Consider the following 21,219-nt stretch of genomic DNA (forward strand, 5'->3'; position numbering starts at 1 on the left):
AAATTATCTGATTTGGACAAATACTGACTACAAGGCTGCCTATTGTTAAACAAATCAAAATGCAAAGGTAAGGGAGCTTTTTTTTTTTTTCTAAAAGCATGGAGCTTTTAATCACTGTTGATGAAAACTGATGCAGAAGTCATCAGGAGGGAAAGTAATTTATTTTGTGGTTTTTTATTTTTTATTTTTTTAAATCAGAAAAGATACGAATACATAAATGAACACGTCTTTCTCTAGTATCCAAAGGAAGATGATTAATTTTAAGCTGTAGACTCAGCTAATTACCATGAAACAGTGATTAGAAGATAACATACGTATGAACAAAATGTTGAGTAGGTTTTAAAACAAGTCGAAATAGATTTAGCTCTCTCACCTGTTTTTCCTTTCTGAACTAATTGCTGTTGATAACTTTATTAACTTCCTTCGCAGCCCCTAGGTCCCCATGGCATGAATTTTACCAAGTGGAAGAAATCTGATCTTTTGCCATGTATCTCTCTGATTAATCCCTTGCTAGTACATCAGCACAACTTTATTATGTTATTTAGGCAGGGAGCATAGTTAAAAGCTGACAACCAGCACCAGCTCACTTACGAAACATTGCTGAAATTCCCATATGTGCATTTCTGTGCAAGACACATCATGTTGCCCTTTGTATTCCTAATTCTTATTAGGGTCTTAATGATTCAAGGCCAACAAATAATGGGTTATTTATGACACCATAAATAAAAAACACAGAAAACTAGAGGAATAAGAGCTTCTTATGTACGACAGGCATTTTTCATGCAGTACTTCTCTCTGCATGCTTTCTTCCTTCTTAATTTTGTTATGAAAAGGAGATTGCAATTTGGCTTTGACCAGCAATGGAATTCATTTCATAAGGAAAAACCAGTCTGGAAAGCTTAGTGTGTTGAACACAATCCTGTGATACTGCACAGATCGTATGGTCACATTAATGATATTGTAAACATACTGAAACATGCCTTTGCCATTGCCACTCAAAATGCCACCAGCAAGGTCCCAGAAGAAGAGATGGAGGAAAGGGGGACTCTAAACTCCATCCTATCCTCAGAAGTCATGCTTCTGACCACAGTATACTGGCCTATTACTTGTTCATTCAAAAATACTGATTCAGCAAAGAATTTAAGCATGTGCCTAAATTTAAGCAGTTTAATTAACTTTGACGTCAGCAAGCCTACTTGTGTGCTTATAATTAGATATGTGCTTGCTGAAGCAGAGCCCATCTGAATAGAATCTCGTTGATTTTAATTTGGCCTTTTGTCTTTGCCCCTCATTTATTCTTTGCAGTGACTGAAGGATTAGTGTTAAGGTTCTGATTCAGGAATGCACTTAAACAACTCATCTTTACTTACGACATGCACAAGAGGCTAAGAATGTCTCAAAAGACAAGCATAGGCCTAAATGCCAGAATAAGGACAACTTCATGATCAAAGAATGATAAGAGGGGAGAATTATTTCACTCACATAGTAAACTGGGTGGTCCAAGCCTTATTTTCAAAAGTCAAGAACTTCCGGGAAAAGACAGAATACCTTTTTTCCCTTTATGGAAATGAAGAGCAAAACATTGTGCTCCACCTACTATAGCTGAAAACTTACAGAAAGGAGATAATTCACAGTTCTTGCACTGTTCATTTCAGCGATGGCTTTTTACATCCCAGTATCAGACATTTTAAAGTCATGTTAAAAAAAAAAATCACAAAAACAAAAAACACACAAAACATTAAAGCACTACATTTAAAAATAAACGATTAAAGAAAACAATATGAAGAACATAGGAACATGAACACCACTCAGCCAGGCAACAAAAATAACAGTTCTAGTCCCCAGAGGAGGAAAGACATGCGCAGGAAATAGAGAGCAAGATCAAAGCTCCAAGACCTGCCAGGCTTCTCTGTTAAGCACTTCCATGGGAAAATCTGATTTCTTTTAATATTCCCATGCAATTGTACTCAGCACACAGATAACATCTCAAACCAGTCCTTTAACTCGGATACTTCAGCCTATTCTTCTGTGTTTATGGTCTTCTAAAACTTGGAATAGGTGACAGCCATTAACTGTAGGCTGCTGAACTAAAAGGTGGATTTGGAAGGCTATAGCAGTGGAAGGGGAAGAAGAAAACAAAGAAAATTCAAATTCACTTCTGACTACTTGTACTTTTACTCAGTAGAGCCCTATGAGAAACAGTACAGAGAAAGTTCCTCAAAATAAATAAGGAACCCAGAAGAGTACTTCTTTATGAAGACTCTCTGCTGTCTATCACAATCCTAATCTACAAAGCTCACTGCAGGGTTTCCATATCCTCTGCACTAAGATACTGCAATGCACAGTGGGATGCCTGCGCTGCATGGTAGTGCACCGCTAATGGAGCAACTGTCAGGTGCCTCAGCTCTGCCAAGCAAGCAGTGCTGCAATGGGTCTGTGGTGCAGTTTGCATTAACTGTACTGGTAAAAATATTCTGAAACATAATCAGAAATCCCATGGATTTTGTGATTTTTCAGAAACCTCACTTGTGTGTATGTGCAGAGAGATGGCTAGTCCTTTATTTACTTGAGAACTGTTGGCACATACCTAAGTTCTGCTTTAAAAAGAACATTAAAACATAAGTTTTAATAGGTCCAGAGTTAAATTACACTGAAGAGACAGCTGATTACTATCAAGAAAACAAGTTTCTATGTATTTCAAGAGCGTGTTTTGAGACAAAAGGACAGAATGAGAACATATGGGTTGGATTATTAAAGCAATTTGCTATAAGTGACAGAACTAATAAAATTCTTTTAAAGCCATTCAGTTTTTAAAGATACGTTGACATATTGGGGTTAAAGAGATGTACGAAAAACTCATTTAGCTAGTTATTTTAGTTATGGAAGTATTACTACCTGCACAGTGCATAAAACATCATCTAATTCCCACTACCTTGGATTTTGTGTTACCAAATGATTAGGTTTCCCTGGGCACATCTGGGTTTTCATTGTAAATTTTCTAATGTTTCTAATTTCTAAATTTTCTCTCTTTTAATTTCAGTCTCTCCTACACTAATTTGCTCACCTAGAACTCACCGACTTTGCAGGCAGAGTAGGCATATGCTGTCCTTTTCCTCTGCCCTATGCTCCAACCTTTCCCTTCTTCACATTGTATGCTTTTGCTGCATTGAAAAAAGGAGCAGACCTATTTCAACTTGTCACTGCTACTCTTTTGCTTTAAAAACTATAAACTTATAAGCAGCTGTCAGAATAATGGTCACTCTTTGATGTGCCAGACTTATGATGTTCAGTCCATACACACTGAAAATACAAAGTCTACAATTTCTCACCTGCCTGTGCAGCCAACAGTTAAGGCTTTCTGTCCATAGAAAGAGAGACTTAGAGGTTTCAGAAAAGGAATCAGTAAGAAATAATGCTTCTAGACATGGAAACTTAAAAAGTAATTTTAGCAACTTCAACTCTGCTATAAAGGACATCTATTTTTGCATTCACAAGCTTTCTCAAGCATAGCTTTGTATTTTCAATCTCTGCAACCTTTATAGCTTTACTGACCTCATGATAAGTAAAGAGTTTTGGACAAAGAGATGAAAGGCAGATAAAAACAGTACCTATGCAAATAAATATGACAATGGAACAATGATCCCTTAGAGATTTTTTTTTCTCCTCTGTAGACTAAATGGCACCTGTAGAAAGAATAACTAGTTTGCTTCCATGGGACTACATATACAATAAATAGCATTCCAAGCTTCCAGTACATTTTCAAATCAGAGTCCAAATTATATTTTCTTTAGAATAGAAACATATAATAAATACACACCTTACAAATCCTCAGTTTAGTTTTACTTTCTTACAAAAAAGTTTTCTCTCCAGAATGATCTGTATCACACAGTCGGTCGGTCATGTATTGGTAATACCTTTTCAGAGACTATGCTGAGAGGTCATTATCATCTTCATCTATATGGCTTATGATAATCTTATTGACAAGTTTAAGATTAATTAAATATAGGGTCAATATACTACCTATCCTACCTCAATCTGAAAATACAACTCTCTCCAGAGTTTGAGATAGTTACTCTTCCACAGTCTCTGAGGCAAAGCACTCTTAGTTGCTCATGCATCAAGATGTGAATTCTATCAGATCACATAGAAATGAGGAACACAGAACCTATCTTCCAGCTGCAGAAGTTAGGCAGTCTGCAGTGCTGGCTGAAGCAAAGAGGATTGTGCCAAGTCTTAGGATTTCCCCTCTGTTTTTTTCTAACATCAACCTCAATGTCTCCTACTCTGCACATGACAGACAAAGAGAAAGCTGAAATGCCTGTGCATGAGTAGCCGTTCTCAAGAGATGCTAAAAGCCACTCCATTGCCCTTCAGAGAGTCTGGGTCTTGTTTAAAGGACTGTACAGGAAAATTGGCTGCTGAACTGTATCTTGCTGATTTCTTTGCCCTGACACATGCTTTGAGTTCTTAGATTAGAAATAAATCCACTCAGTTTGAACTAAGTTTCAATTTTGGCATGTGTCAGAGTTATTGTTTAATCAATAACCAAAGGATCCCATTGTGGCTCCAGCAGCAGTTTGATGATTCACCAGCTGTGTGTCACAGTCTTAAGGACTTTGCTCTCAGCCATTATTCTTATTTCACACCATGACTTTCTCTTCCTCTAGAGACATGGAGTAATTCTGTGTGGGAGCTGATCTCGGTTACACTGTAGTTTGGGTGTAAAGGAGGGCAGTGCAGGGCAGAAGTGCTTACAGCTTGCAGCTATCACGCTGCACTGTCACTGCTTTGGCTCTGCAGCCTGCCCTCTTTCTCTCACACTGCAGCCTAGGAGCAATGTTTGGCTGGAAACAAATGAATACTGAATTTGCAACCCTCAAAAAATCTGCCTCTACCTACCCATTTTTCCACACTGAAGGAAAAACAATTGCCTCTGGTTTTGGAAGAACGTTTGTTTCTTCAAATCTCAATGTGCCTGAACTACAAGTCAATCCAGCCTTTCTGCAACACACGTGCAATGATACTCCTCTTAAAAACCTGAAATATTAATCAAAGTTTGAAATCAATTTACTGTCTGCTAAGATGTAAGAGATGTCATCACAAACCAGAGACAGGAAGTTCATATAATTCTGATTCTAACAAAAATCTACCCCAAATCTTTACTTTAGCTCTCAAGACAGTGCAGCAATGATAACTCCAACGCTTTGTTGATTGCAGGTCAAGTCACAGTTACTGCAGTTACTGCTAATTATTTCAAACAAACTCATCCGGCTGTTGTGCTAGTAGACTTCTTAAGCAAAATCCCTTTCTGCAATATCTGGCTTCTCAAGGACCACTACGACCACTCCAACATTCCCAGTGGGAGGCAGCAACTGTAATAAATTTCTAGCAATTTACATCTCCCAATCTCATTTCAGACCAGCAGCGAGTCATTTTTCACACTGAGAACCTAGAGGTCTCTCTGGTTCTTTGTCTTAATTGAAATTGCTTCTGTAGTAAATACACTAAATAATTTCATTTGTGTTTTCTTTTTTCTATGATGGAAAGACAATATCTACCAGAGTGAGCAAGATTAATGTCATTTGGGCCTGACCAGACAATCATAGGGGAGACTATCACACAAGAGACAATACCCTGCTTTGTGCAGATGTTCTCCTTTCAATTTATCTCCCTGGGAGCAGCCCCTGGTCATCCTTATATTATTGAGTTCAAAGCCAAGTCGGTAAAATCTGCCTTGAAAAACATTTAAATTTATGCTTCTTGTGAAGGCTCAGTTTAGAAGACACACATTTTAAACCAGACCGTGAACATCGGAAGCTGAGGATTAGTGTGAGCAAGAGCAGGTTCAGATTTACTCAGACCTACATCGGGGTTTGGGAAGTGACAAAAGAGGCAGGCAGGGAATTTTTAAAAATCTGTAGCTTGTTCTGCCTACTCAAATTGGTAACCCCACTACACTTTAAAAGTAGATATTTCTCCAAGAAATAAGGATTGCATTGAAAGGGGTTGAATTTAATCATTAGTTCGATCCCATTTTGCATAGGAGCCAAGTTCCTACCTGAAATACTAGTACCTTAAAATTTGCTGACAGATAAAAAGCCTGAAGGTGAACCTCTAAAATCAAGCATATAGAGAAGGGGAAAAAAACCAACAACAAAACACAGTTTTGTAACTGCACAAAAGAAATGCATATTCACAGCAAAGCACAGGTATAGCAGAAACACTATGCAGACAAATAACAGTCAAAAAGAGATTCACTGATGACTGCACAATGTCCAGGCATCTTATAAGTTAATATGGTCTTTTTCCTTTCTCTACATTAAGAAGTGCTATGAACCTCCACCTGTGTAAGTGGAGACATCTTACAGGTACAGAAGCACATTCATTATCACAGCATTGTTTCTTGTACTTTCCCAGTTTAAGTCACAGAAACAAGATTCAAAACAGCTAAGTTTCTAGTTTCATTTTCATTTTATTATTTTTAAGCTATGAACTTCATGACAATTTTTGAGTGAAATCTTTTCTCTCCCATTTGTTCCTCAAGCCAGGAGTTATTGATAACTGCCACAAAACACGATTTAGCATATACAGATGTGTCAAGAATTAATAAGGAAAGCATGGATTTATTAGGATATTGAAAAAAAACTTCACAATGAGAAACAAATACCCTTGCAGTTTTAGTCAGATATTCAACAAAATCAGAAGAGTAATTACCTCAGCATCTGGAAAATCTGCAGAGGAAACTCAGCTTGATAGTGTTCTTTATGTGAGCTATTAGAAACTCAACTAAGTTGAGACAAAACGAATCCATAAAATGGAAATGATCCAGAAGCATTATCAAACATGAACATTCTAACCTCTGTTGCACTGCTCAGAAAAATAACTCTCATTGTATGGAATAACACTGTGTTTGTTTTGGGAATATATTACTTAATAGCACTTCTCAAATCCCTTTCCTGTTATTCTGTGGTCTTTCTCCTCTTTTCCCTCTCAGAATAGGCACAAAGACTAATACAAATTAGAACAAGCTAAAATGATGAATCCTGATGATTTGTTGATTATTCTTAAACTGATATTTAAATGAATATATTTTATCACAGAGCACTTATTTAAGTACCTTGCTGTCAGCATTCTTTAACAGGTGTATTTGAATGTCTGCATTAAAATGGATGAAATACTAAACCACTTACTCAGTGAGACTTCTCAGTATGGAAATTTCCCTGTATAAGGGAAACATCTTGTCTGTTAACCAGAATGTTTCAAAGTAATGGTGTCCTCTCTGGAGTATTAGGAGCAAGAACTTTTCTTAAGAGGTTGCCCACAGTTAGTGATTGAATTAGCTGTTCTGGAACTTGATCTGTTCACAAAGTTCATGCTTTTGCTCATCCAGCCCATCAGCAGCAAAAAGCTACCTGTACCCATGGAAGTTACTATGGGTTACTATTGGCTATGTTACTGTTCTCATAGCTGGACTGCTTTTGAACTTTGAATGCCTTCAAGACATGCAGACTGACAAAAGCCTTGGCGAGGAGGTACATCTGGATGCACCACAGATGAAAAAGGAACATGTTCAGGATGGCATGCTGTAAGCTGAGAAAAGGTAACTTTATAAAGGGCAAATGCCATTTTGAAGAATTTGCTTTCTTCTCTCCTATGAATATATGTTTTTTCACAGCTGCCTTCCTTCTTTCTTTGTGACTTTCCCTGTGTTCAGAGGAACAGATACATTACTCCAAACAGCAAAAAATGAAAGATCAAAATTCACACTGAGACTAAGCTCTAGCCTGTTTCTATCACCAATTTTTCAGTTTCTGAGCACATATGGGGTCCCTTTAGAAGAAGACAGAAAAAAAGCAATAGAAATCAACATAAATTTTCTTTGGAGAATGCCAGTTCCAGTTCAAATAAGGTGTGTTGCGCTCAATCATAAAAGACAGAGCTCAGGAACAACACAACAAGCTAATTCACAATACACTTTGAATCTGCAGCACAGTGAGTGTTCAGGGAGACTTATAAGCCTCATGAAAATGTAAGGTATGGAATAAGAAAACAATAGAGCTATCTTGTTGCTATAGCTGAGCCCCTGCAATTTTCCTAAGTGCTACAGTAAAGGCATTAGCACAAAAAAACATTCCAACCTAGTGACAGAGTTTTACTGTCGCATTTCTCAAAGAAGTCAAAATTGGTACCATGGTAACAAGGACCTGTCAAATGTCAAAAAGAACAGGCCAGATAAAGCACCTGATATTTCGGCTAGACAGAAAAAAAGCAGCAGCTCTGTCATACAACCTCCTTTATAAACAAGCATGCACAATGGCAAATACCAGCAATGAACTGAATTGTCATTCCAGCAAAATAATATACCTATTTACATAGGTATGTCACAAGGCCCTAAATCTCACATTAAAGAAGAACTGCCAACCAATTGATAATGAAAAACTGTCCAGTGTTTCTTACTCTGAAGAATGGAGACCAAACACATCAGCAGCAAAGACCTCTGAAGAAAGAAACAAGAACATCTGAGTTTATGGTCTAGTGGGGACAGCATTTCTCCTTCTGCGTGCTCTACAGATGCTCCACTCTGAGATGCTTGCTAACTAGCTCACGAGAAGTCTACTGCTTGCTAAGCCAACCAGACAGAGGCTCAAGATACAAGATACAATTTTCCAATCTGCAGTTCTGGCAGAGACCTGTGTTGTTCTGATTAAACTCAAGGGTGAAACAAACCTGCTGGGCATACTGGGCCTTTCTCCACATCTCCTTTTCAGCAGTCAGTGCAAACGAGGCTGTAACAAACTACAGGCAATGCCACTTGCTGCTAAGGAATTCTAACCGGACTTTTGGTCAAAAAGAGATGCTGACTTGTGCAAGTCAGATATATATACTATAAATCTTTAGGAAAGGCAGTCTTAGTCACAGTACAAATACGGTTTGTCAATACATGTTCCAGAACAGAATTATTTATCTATGTGATAAAGTGTAATTACCCCAGGTGTAACCATGGCTCCACTACACACCTGTAGGGAAAAAGGTATTTTCTGCCCTGCATATTATTGACTTCATTTAAACCAGACAAATAAAAGTTGATGGAAGATGTATTATTATCCTTGCTTCAAACCTATGAAAATACAAAAAGAGTAAAGCAGTCAAGGGCACACAGTAAGAATTTGTGCTAAGAGCTGGGAAATGAACCTACAGATCACCTGAAATGTAGTCAGTTTCTGCATCAAAAGCAGTTTCAAGAGGTAACAGCTAAAAGAAAGTGCTGCCTCTATTGTGTTGAAGTGTGTCAAGTGGACAGTTTTAGTACACTAATGCTAAGGCCCACTGGATCAGACAGTTGCAATAAAATAAAACCAGAACTAAGAAATTCATAAATAAGAAAGGTTCTTGACCCAGCTTCCAACCACATTAAGAATCACATTATAAAGTTCTTTTCATAAGTTTATTGGATTTTATCTTTTAAAAAGCAGTTTGATCTTCCATTTCATGTCTCTATTCTGTAAGCCTTTTCCAAATCCAACTGCCATAATTGCTTCTAATCTCCTTATTTTATTCAATCTGTGGCAGCACTATCCTGTACCTTCACAACTCTTCTTGTTCTAAGTATTTACTTTGTTATTATTTACATACAACTCATAACCCCACTCAGCTTTAATTTCATGACCAACCCAAGCACAGTTCTTCTACTCTGTTCTCGTACAGCTACCTATATATTCTTGTCAGTCACTTTCCTAAATGCAACTACAGCATTCACATTTCTCCTCCAATTTTAAGAGACTATTCTGACTTGATTTGCTGAAAATCTTTGGTGTGAGGTATAAGACTGACATTTCGTACGCTACTTCTTTCCAAATGCAGGCAAGTTAATCATTTGGTTCCTGCAAGCTGAAGGGATTCCATCAGCCTTGGGTATAGTAATTTCCATTCCATACTTCTAATTCCTTTAGCTGCCTTCCTTCCACAGAAAATATGAGAATTATTATTGGAAATTTAGGCTAAATGTTCATCTATCTAGCTTTATGGTCACTCATGCCCTATACATAATATTTTCTCCCTACCTTTGCCACATTTGTATTACTCACTCATTTTTTCTCATGTCCGTAAGCTTGATTTAATGATATACCAATATATACTTTCCTAGTCCATACTTTTATTTTGAAACAAGACATTAAAATATTCTCTAATCAGTACATAACTTACATCTCACTATCTTGTCCACTGATGTTTTAATACCTCCACCTGCTAATACTCTTACAGTAAATATCTTTGTAAAATCAGGGTCCATTTTACTCATAGCTTTGTTATCATATGGATTAAGAGCAGCCCTATCACTTTACAGTTACATTGCAGTGACAAAAGCTAAAAAAAAAAAACAAACCACAAAGCTTAATGTAAAATCTTAATACCATAAATTATTGGTAAACTTGATGTGTATGTATATGAAGCATAATGTTTATGCTTCACATACAATTAAGAATATTAACCAACACTGCTCTTCAAATGTAAAATCAAAAGCACACCAAGCAGAGCTTAAGGGACTGAATCCAAGCCATTATCAAAAAGGGGTTGCTATCTCTGTATCAAGCATGTAACACTTAGCTGCCCATCCAGGCTATCAGAGCATTTGTTTGCTGCAGCTTCTCAGTGATTGCAAAAGTACCTTTTCTGGACAGCTCTGCCCTCAGGCTTCTTTCTCTCTGTCTCCCTTTTTCAGAGATACTGAACAATGTCTTTTTCTGACAAAGCTCCCTATATGATCTCATCCTGTCATCCCCTTCCCTGGCCTCAGCTTGGCCTCCTGACAAAAGCAAAAGTAGCTACAAGTGCAACAAAGTTCAGTAGCTCAATGAAGTATTAAAAAAAAAAAAAAAAGGAAATCACAGAAAATGATTCCCTCTCAGATTATTATTATTATTTGAACAAACATTGATTGTTATATTCTGTTTTATTTAAATAACGGGCTTAAAATAAAGCTACCAAATAAAATAAGAGCAGCAGGTAACGTACTCAGAAAAAATTCAGATGTCCAAGCAGGCACCATTCCGAAAGCAGAACACAGACATATTGTAGAAAGAAAGGAATATGCAAACACCCCTGCACTCGCATACTAAAAGCGACCGAGGTTGCTGCAGTGTGAAAATAAATGAGCATGCAGCTAACCTGCTGTGCCATTCCCTATAGGTGTCACAACAAGGCAAAGGAATTTGCCTTGGAAGGTTTGGAGAGCAGCTGTCACCAAAAGAGAGACATATATTTTTAAAGACTTTGTCATTTGTCTTCAGGGTGGGAAATGCTGTATCTGACCTCCTGCTGATGCAGCAGGCTAGAAGAATAAAAGGAGGCACCACTTTATTTCAGGTACAAACACCAGAAAGCAGAGATAAGAGGAACGGTCAGTGAACCATCATTACTATTTAAAAATGCACGACAACTTTTCAATATTTTTAATGCCACACAGGTGTCCCCTCAAGGCAAACTCCAAAACAATTTATATTAGCTAATTGTTGACTATCTCAACTACCAAGTAAAACAAGACAGACAAAGCACAACATCAAATGCTGTCTTGGCAATACTGAATTTGGGAACTGCTAAGGAGCTGACAGTTCTTGGTCTTTTTTTGTGGGCTCCTCTGGCTGAGGTGTGCCACCTGAGAAAGCTTCTGCCCCACCTGGCTCCAGCTGCCCATCTTCCCACTCCTTCCCTGCCATTCACAGCTTGTGGAATCATTCCCTCGATTCTTGCTTATGTGAGACAGGTTAGTAGACACCTATCACTAAAATGTTTTAAACCAAGTGGCATGAAACAGCGTGGGGCTGACTGCATTAACCAGATGTGGGCATTTCTGAGCCAGCTGTGAAGCCAGGTGTCCCGCTCTCTGACTTCAGGCTCCAGATTTCTTCCAACTGTAATTACAGATACCATCCAACACCACCACAGGCACCCTAACTGTCAACTGGGCTCTGCAAAGAGCCAGCCAAACAAAAAGCAAGCCATACCAGCCAAAGCTTTTCTGTCAGTTTCAGCCTGGAGAGATCCTCCAGTTTCACTGAGCAGAGCTGCAGAGCCTGAGAGCTACCACTGTAAGACCACGTGAGGTGTCCTGGCCTACAGGACATCAGTCAATAAGCATCATCCTAGGCTGCATGGAGGCACTAATAGCAAGTGGCTCTCCAAAGGGTTTAATTTGTTTAAGTTGAAAAGTTTTTTCTTTTCACATTTCAGAGTGTCAGAAATTACACATTATGGAATAAAAATATCTTTAGAGCTATCTCTTGGGAACATTAAATTCCTACTTGGAGAAATGAATTTGAGCCGCAGTAAATTCCCCTTCAGTCCAGCAGAAGGGAAAAACAAATTCTTTTTCATTAAAGATAATACCATCTACATTGGGAAACTTCCCTCAGAATGTGAATGGAAGATCTGTTCAAGGTGTCTTTCAACAGATATAAAAAGAAAGAGTTACTCAAAACAGCATGCAAGGATCCTTATCAACTTAAGTAAATCATAAAATGCCACTTTCAATGATGCTCACTGCTAAAAAACAACAACACAACAAGCAAGAAATAATTTCAGTATTTTTACAAGGACTGGATGACAGAATAAAGCCACTGTTACTTCAGAAATCAGAAAATATGTTCAGAAGATAAACTGAGATAGTTTGAAACAATTTCATATCTGTAATCCTACCTGTCGGTCTTTCAAGCTGCCTATTCAAAGATGTTGCCCTTGCAGGTCACATGTGAACATAACACCATTAAGAGTTGGGACTGTATTTGATAGTTCACAAAATATACTATGGCATGCTCCAGGTTATGAATATTTAATACAGACAAAAAGAGCGATAAAAATATGATGTGGGTGGGCATGTTGAAATCCCAGCAACCACAAGTGAAACAATTAAATGCATGGTAAAACTAAAGTAGTTATGAAACCAACTATTTAAGATCACTGGTAATACCTTAGTTATATGTGTAAGGAAGCAAAAAAAAAAAACAAAACAAAAAAAAAAACAAACCAAAAGAAACACCCCCAAAACCCCCAAATCAGGCTTTTTAGACTATACTGGGAGAAGAGCTCATGATTTCATTTTCAGCTTTCTTTGCATTGTGTCAATTAACAATGGAAAGACTAAAATCTGTATGGATCACTAGGGTAGTGATCGTGGGGAAGCGGAAGTGGATACTCCAAAAAGAACAGCAACAACCAAAATACCTATTTGTGGAAATGAAACACAGTAGCTGGGTTTTTCTAGGACTGAGAGTGGCTTTCAAGACTATTCTCTGATGCCTGTTAGAAAGGGAAAGGACTAAAACATGAAAAAATCCCCAGGATTGACAACTTCACCTCCACTAACACATCGATAGAGTCCACACTAACATCCACACTAACACACCTCAGGAAGAACCGTTGAGAGCGACTATGAATACTTTTACCAGGAATCAAAAGTCTCAGTTAATGCACTCCTAGCATGAAATCCTCCCAGAAGCCTTAAAAAAAAAACAAAAAAATCCACAGAGAAGTGACAGCTAACAGCTGGAGAAGCTTGCTATGCACTCAGAAACAGGGAGATTGTGCCTGGTTAACTGAATGTTTTATCTTCCACACAGTTCTCCTGGAAGAAAATTAGACAGCTCATTGGACATTCAGTAAAATTAATAATCCATTCCCATACAAAGGATTAATCAGATAGTCCAATTAACATGCCACCATATGAAAGCCACGTTTTTGTGAGGAACACCTTTGAGCTCTAAGGACTAAAGGACCGTTATGACAAAAAGAAGTTTGGGGTTGATAAAAACTGGAAAAAACCATGCAAATAAATGATACTTTATCCTATTAGTTCACTACACAGTACTGTTTTGGAAGAAGGTAATCCTTTCTGATGTTCGAACACCGTGTCTGTGTATCAGTTGCTAACCAGAAAAGTTATCTGTGCTCTGGAACAAAGCATTTATCTGCCTGTTTTCCAAGCCAGTACACATTACATTGGGATTCATCAGCTATAAAATAGAAAATCAGAATTAAATGCTCCAGATAAATACAACAACAATATGAGAAGCGGAAAGATCTTAAAGAGCATTTTACGCTTTTACTATGCAGAAGAGCAATAGTGCTACTTCACCAGAGCCCCATAATAGATTATTTACATAAAATACCAGAAAAAGTAACTACCTGATATTGTCATTATATCATTTCCACCTATTCCAGGCTCAAAATTCAACAACAAATGAGTAGACCTACAAGAAACTGTGCTACTTCTTTGCACAGACATTCAATCCAGAAATGAAAGCCTGGCAACAGCTGTATCAGAAACTGCAGATTGAACGTGAAAGATGTAGAGAGGTTGAAATATGACATAAAATCAATGGTTTATCAAGATGGAGGGGTCCAAGAGTGCTCACTCCTTCCTGGAGATTACTGAATATCAGTGTTTCTGAAAGTAACACCTCATCTATAAAGTCAAAGAGGACAACAAACAGCACTACTTGGGAAACACGCATGCTCCTTAAATCATTTGTCTTCGTAAAAGCATGCTATTAAAATGCTGAGATCTGCAGCACTATTGCCACAGTATAATCAGTTGTCTTTTGTTTTTAAAGAACCAATTCAGTAGTAAGCAGTAGTTATTCTGAGTATGATCATTCAAGGATCACTGACATACCAAGAAAGACATTTCCTACCTGCCGATTTTGGAGTGAATTTGTCCCTGTTGGCTGCACATACTGCCAGTAGCCTGTATCCGAGATCCAAGTCAAATCCTTGCTGAGCTGCCACTCGACTAACCACCTGCAGAAGGAAATAAAGCAAGCTTTGTTAAGGGTTACTCGAGCTTCTTTCAAAGTTGCATTAACCTGCTTATCAGCAATAATGTTAGACAACTGAATCTGCTGTTGCAATATCCATAGTACAAACGTGATATGAGTCTGTAGTTAACAGTGCAAGCACAGCAAAGTGAGTTTCTTCTGGTGATCTCGTTATTTAAACACACACCAGAAGAAAAATCTCATAAATCAATTGAAGCTTGGAGAGACAAAGATTTTCCAGAAAAAAATAAATTAAAAAAAGACCATTTACGAAGATTATACAGAATACATTTCACTGTACTTGAGAACTGTGTATAAGCAATCTCCTACATCTCTGTGCCTGGGTCACAGTTCCTGGCCCTGTTCTTAAGAGCGCTGCACATGTCTTTTAGGTTAAAATGCCCTCCTCTTCTACTGTGATCAGTGTCATAGTTACTGCATTTCAACAATACCATATTGCGAAATACATTTACTATTGCTTTTAAAATAAATAGGCCTGTTCTTATTTGCCAGACACATTAAATATAGAAAGCAGGGCCTAGTGTTTCTTCCCACCCCCCTCCCCCCCTTTTTTTTTTTTCTTTTTTCTTCTTTTTAATTTATCCTAGTAAAAAAGGAGCTTATCTAGAAGGAATCTAAATTTCAAGTAGGCCTAGCCAAACTAGGCAAACGACAGACCGGAATTAACGATAGAAAGTAGTCAACAGTTTCTCCAGGCCAGCAACTGTGCTATCAGCCAAGAATGTATCCTCATAAAAATCTGCATAGTATAAACACAATACTGTGGTCGTTCTGGCAAAGTACGCTACATTTATACACAGCAGAGCTTTTAATTGCCTTTGGGTTGCACAGGATGACTTCAGACTCAGAGGCACAGAGAAAACAGATTATTCTTAACATATTCTTTCAGAACATTGAATTGAAACAGTGGTCAAAGAACTCCACAAGAAACAAAACACCATGTCCTTGCGTGAAGTAAAAGAAAGTTCCAATCCCAAATAGCTTACAATACAACAAAATATCCTTTTCCCAACCCTGTCTCTATTTGAAAAATTCTTTCTGAACCAGTGACAGACAGTGCAATAACCCATGTTCAGCACTGACTCCCCAGAGATGCACTGACACAGAACAGACTAAGGAATCAAGATATACGACAACCTACAGGTAATATATGAATTCACCATTCTGGCCTACATTCTGAACACTATAACATGAAGCTTATTATTTGGAATTTTTTTCCAGTATCCACTTTCCCCATTTAACAGTAAAGAATCAGATTTCTTTCTCATGAAAGAATTATCATAGATATTATTCCTGGGTAGATTTTTGTTGTTTTTCCTACTAATTTAAAAATTACAAATTCATCTGATTTTACTAAGCAGGAGTGATTCTTCCCTAATTTTTTCTACCTTCCCAGTCTCAAATCTGAGCAGTAGGGTGGTTCAGGGGAATTAAATGAGAATTTGGAATTATCAGTACTAGATAGAACTACTATCAGTAATACACAATCATATCTGTATTTTAGCTCTTGTTTCACTTTCCATTGATTAAGTTGTCTATAGTAAAGAGAAAATAATTAGGGAGGAAAACTGCAAATATTTTTCAGAAAACATCTAACTTGGTAGATCTAACTTCAATCCTTTATATACAACAATTCTTAACATTCTCATTACCAGGCTGGGTTTGAACTGCATCAAGATAAAAACAAACAAAATGAAAGCATGCAAGGCGGAATGACACAAAGCTGATAACAGATATTTAAAAGGTTATTTATAAGGAAAAAATCACCAATATGGATGCCTTCACTGAGAAACAATGAGGCAATCTCTACCAGGGAGCAATCTACAAGAGATGCCACCTTAGTGGTGGTCAGCCCTTAAATGAGGTCTAGAGGAGGTGGAGTCAAGCTCCACCCCTTCTGGGAGCACAGCTAAATTACTCTCACCTGTGCTCCCACAGCTGACACGACACTTGCCTCAGATGATTAATCAGAGGTTCAGGCTGTGATTATCAATTTCCAATACAAAGGAAAAGAACAATAAGATAACAACTAGATATTTCATATTTCATTAAAGATCAACAAGGGGAGAAAAGGATGGACTGCTATGAGATCCAGGGGACACTTTCACACCTAAGTATTCCCTTTCTGAATCCCAGTGTTATCACAGCTCACTGAGAGGTACATGCTAGAGAAGGCATCAGTAGGAAACAGACAGAAAATTTCTTTTAAAAAAATGAAAGTCTTGTTAAAAGTTTCTGAGGACAATGTGCTGTTAATGTGTAAACATTATTTAATTTCCTTCAGGCACCATCTACCACATGATCACAAAAGAAAGGCTGTCCCATTTTCTTTCTTGAAAAAGCATGTTATCGTCAAACTACTCATTTTGAAGCTGGTCAAGAATGAAGGCAGATATGCCTGTTCATCAGCAAGCACACAATAGCTTAAGAAACCTGCATCATGTGCTTCTATGCTTAGTTTGTTTTAAACAGTGCAGTTATAAATACTGAGACACCACTAGCCAGAGTTCTAGTCAGTACTCTGAACTGATGCTTTGCTAATTATGGAGATCAGGTCTCTTAAGATTATTCAGGAAATACAGAAATCATAAACTCATGAACCCACAAAAGACTATCTATGATTGCAATGTCTTCACATAAGAGACTGGAAAGAAAGAGCAGACCAAGGTCTACTCTGTTACACTCTCATTTGGCAACAGTTTCCTTCTCTGAACCTCCTCTAACAGTCAGAGAAAATCCCGCTCTGTACTCTGCTGTGGCTGACTGAAAGCAGATTTCCCAGTGCTGGACATGCCCTGGTGGCCTGGGCACCATCTTGTCCAGGCTCAACATGGCATGGGTCAGGCTGCGCCTCCCCCACAAGCACAGCCTTTTAATGGAAAACAAACATTCGTAATAACATTTCCATTTTGCCAAGAGTTATTTTCCACCCAAGTTTTTCTTCTACCCACTCCTGTAAGGCTGGAAGAAGCTGTGTGAAACAAACTGCTCTGGCAGTGCGCAAGAGGGCATGCTCCTGCTGCTCCCCAGCCTTTGGATGCTACATACTGCTTCTCAGCCACTGCCCTGCCTACATAGATACAGCAGGTCATCTTTATGTCCAGGGTCTTTGTAGACTTGCAAACTTTTTCACTGACTGTATTTAACATCCTTCTCTCAACAGTAGCAGCCAAATGCTTATTTTAAACTGAAAGTTGAACAGAGTGGTTTGTGTACTCTCCAAAGAGGGCTGCAGGCTGCTCACAGCTGCAGAGGCATTGCATCATTTCTTATACTGCTCATTGGATACTGGGGAGGCTTTCCTCCTATGAACTCATACAGCAGGGACTTCCTATCTTTTTAAATAAACATCAGGATTATCAGAAGCAAGACAATGAATGTATTGTATGAATATGGTCCAGAAAACACAAATAATCAAATAGAAGATTGTTGGTAAATTTAATATATTCAGATCAGTAGACCTTGATGAAAGGCATCTCAGAACACCTCAAAGGAAATAGCCTGGGCAAACCTGGCAACTGCTAGTGATTATTGCCAGGAATTCATTCAAGGTAAAGTCTTTGGAGGCACACCAAATCTCTATTTGTAAGATGGTAAAAAGTTGAATATTAGAAAGTACAGTAACTCAGTCTGATAACAAAATAAATTACTAAATCAGTATAATGTGTGCAATTCAGAACATCACCACAAATCCATCAGCACTGCGTAGTTTTCTTCTTTACGAGTTAACTGGCCTTGTAGAAGTAGTACATCTATCTTACCTCAAACAGGCCCTTTTACATTGCTCAATATGACACTGTCACAACAGATGAGCATAGCTTGGATGACATTAGTATAAACTTTACTAAGACTATTGACTAATATTCCTCTGCCAGATCACAACACACCCTAGATACATGCCATTTCTACATGTTCTGTTGTGACATGGACAATGAAACAATTAACTTGCAAAACTTCTACATAAAATGCAGAGGAGTCTGCAAACACTTAAGACCATGATAAAAGTTTAAAATAAACTACAGAAGTGTTTCAAAAATTAAAACATGTATGAACTATTACAGATGCATAATAAAATCTGACAGCCAAACACAAAGTTAGGCATAACCAGTGAGGCAGAAAAACTGAAGAAATGAACTCAGAGGTCAACAACAGGAATAAAATGTTGAAAAAGAATCTCTGAAGAATGTATCAGTATGATACATTGTATCTTTAATCCAAGAGAGAAGGACAGCAGATGAGGGGATTGGCTTCAAATAATCAATTTTCCCACATGTGAACAAAATCAGTATTATGTGAGTTATACAGAACATCACCAGAAATCTGTCGGATTCACATATAACTAGAATTCATCTGCTCAGTGTACAAGTGACTGAGGATAAACACAGGAAACACTTTCGAGGTTCAGGCACTGGAACAAAGTACCAATCTCACCTTGGAGTCTGGGGGGTTGGGGTTATTACAGTAGGTTACTCAACATCTAGAAAACATTCAAGATTAGGGAAAAAGATTGGACATTAAGCTCTCTTAGGTCCATCCATCCCAAACTTAATCTCAGCAATGTGGAAAACTGCCAACAAAAGTGTCATGCCACTTTGCCTGGACCTCACACAAGCAACATTCCCAAGTGGGAAATCTCCCATGATTTAGACCGTACTTGAGTAACAATGTTGATCAGATGGGATTGAATCAACACGGTATTAATTATCAACATTATGATTAAGTGAACTGACACCATTTGCTAAAATACCTGGGTTTACTAATTGCAAACTGAAATTTGGCAAACAGGCAAAGATTCAGATAACACACAGGCAGCACCGTGTGTTCAAACATGATCTCATTCAGCAGTGAGCACATATCTTACTTAGCCTAAGCATACATGCCATGTAAGTCCATGGAAAAGTAGAGAATAAATAAATAAATAAATAAATAATTGCCAATGACACCATAACGATAAGGAGGGAACTGCTTAGCCAGCCAGCCCATGATTCAATACTTACTATTTCTCTATGGTATTTTACAAACTTGTTTCCTAATATTTTTCCTACAAACACTAGAAACATCCAGCTTTTATTTTAACTGAGATACAGTACTGATACTAAAAGTAACATATACTTATTTCAAACAAAACAAAACAAAAAAAAAAAACAAACCTGTAATTTTAATGGTAACTGCCAGTACAAAAATCTGATTTCCCAGAGCCTTTCAAAATCTTTAATCTGGACAATACTGGATTCATAACTGAGATGTCACACTCACCACCTGTGACACAGCTCTGCAAAGATCCAGATGACAGGGTCATTGACAGTGAGGGCAAAATTTTGAGAGTTAAGTTTTAATAATGAGAAAAGGTGAGAAATTCAGCTACCAACTTCTTTTTTTTTTTTTCTTTTTCCTGAATTTAACTGTATTTTTTTTCTTTTTTTTTTTTTTTTTTCCCTTTCTGCAGATCTAAGGATATACACCCCAGCAAGCTCTCCTCCCTGCCCTTCTTGTCATCACATCACAAAGTACTGGAACAACGTACCTCTTAATCTAACAGGCCTGTTAATCAAGAGGGATATATGGCTGCTTATTACAAAACTCCCTTCCCATTATGTTGCACTTTCAAAGAATCTCTTAACTAGCAGAAGTCAAGAGCACCCCCCCCCCCTGCTGGCATCAGAATGAATTTTTCCAATTCAATTTGCTGGCTGCTCAAAACTAAAAATGCCAGCTGATTGCTAGTTCAGACAGTTCTGTGTTCAGCCACTTGTGCATACTTGAAATTATCTGAATGCAGTTTGAAGACTACAGCAGAAATTTTGTAATTAGAATTCTGCAATGTAGATGGTAATTTTTCCCCCTTGGTAACACACAGAGATCAGATAAACAGGAAGCAAATTGAAGAATTTTGCAACATGAATGGCGATCTGCTTCAAGCAGAAAAAAGGGAAAGGGAGGAAGATATCTTTGTGATCAGAAGTCTTGGTCTGATGAGACTCTTACATTCTAATTGCAGTAGAGCTGCCTCAACAATACAGACAATCAAAGCAGGTGAGTAAAGTTACACATCATTAGCTAGTTTTTGGCTTTTGATGCTTGAAAACAGACACTAGACAGGTTCTGCAAATGTAGAAGACTGTTCAAACTAGTGTTTTCTTAAATATGTTTCCAGCCCCAGTGGATGGATAAGGACTGTATTTTCAAAATAAAATACTATACTTGATATCCAAGTCACCTCCTGAAACACACCATGTAAAATAAGGATACTTCCTCCTTTACCACCCTGTCCTCCTCTTCTCTGCATGTCTCTAAGAAGCATAAACACAGAAGTGAAGGTCCCCACACTCAACTCTAACTGAAATTTTCTCCCAGAGGAGAAAAATGCTTTAATAAAGCCAGCTGATCACTG

At 37.9% G+C, this 21,219-nt stretch overlaps 1 protein-coding gene across 8 annotated transcripts in view; it reads right to left on the reverse strand.

Moving 5' to 3' along the window:
• Nucleotides 1-21,219, reverse strand: part of ZMIZ1 (zinc finger MIZ-type containing 1) — a 319,493-nt gene that overhangs the window by 107,047 nt on the left and 191,227 nt on the right. For all 8 annotated transcript variants that reach the window (XM_015866343.2, XM_015866340.2, XM_015866349.2 and 5 more), the window contains one exon: nucleotides 14,685-14,790. In XM_015866343.2, coding sequence (XP_015721829.1) covers nucleotides 14,685-14,790 — 106 coding nt within the window. The remainder of the gene's footprint in view (nucleotides 1-14,684; nucleotides 14,791-21,219) is intronic.

The sequence above is a fragment of the Coturnix japonica genome, chromosome 6 (genome assembly GCF_001577835.2).
Source record: "Coturnix japonica isolate 7356 chromosome 6, Coturnix japonica 2.1, whole genome shotgun sequence".
Taxonomy (NCBI): domain Eukaryota; kingdom Metazoa; phylum Chordata; class Aves; order Galliformes; family Phasianidae; genus Coturnix; species Coturnix japonica.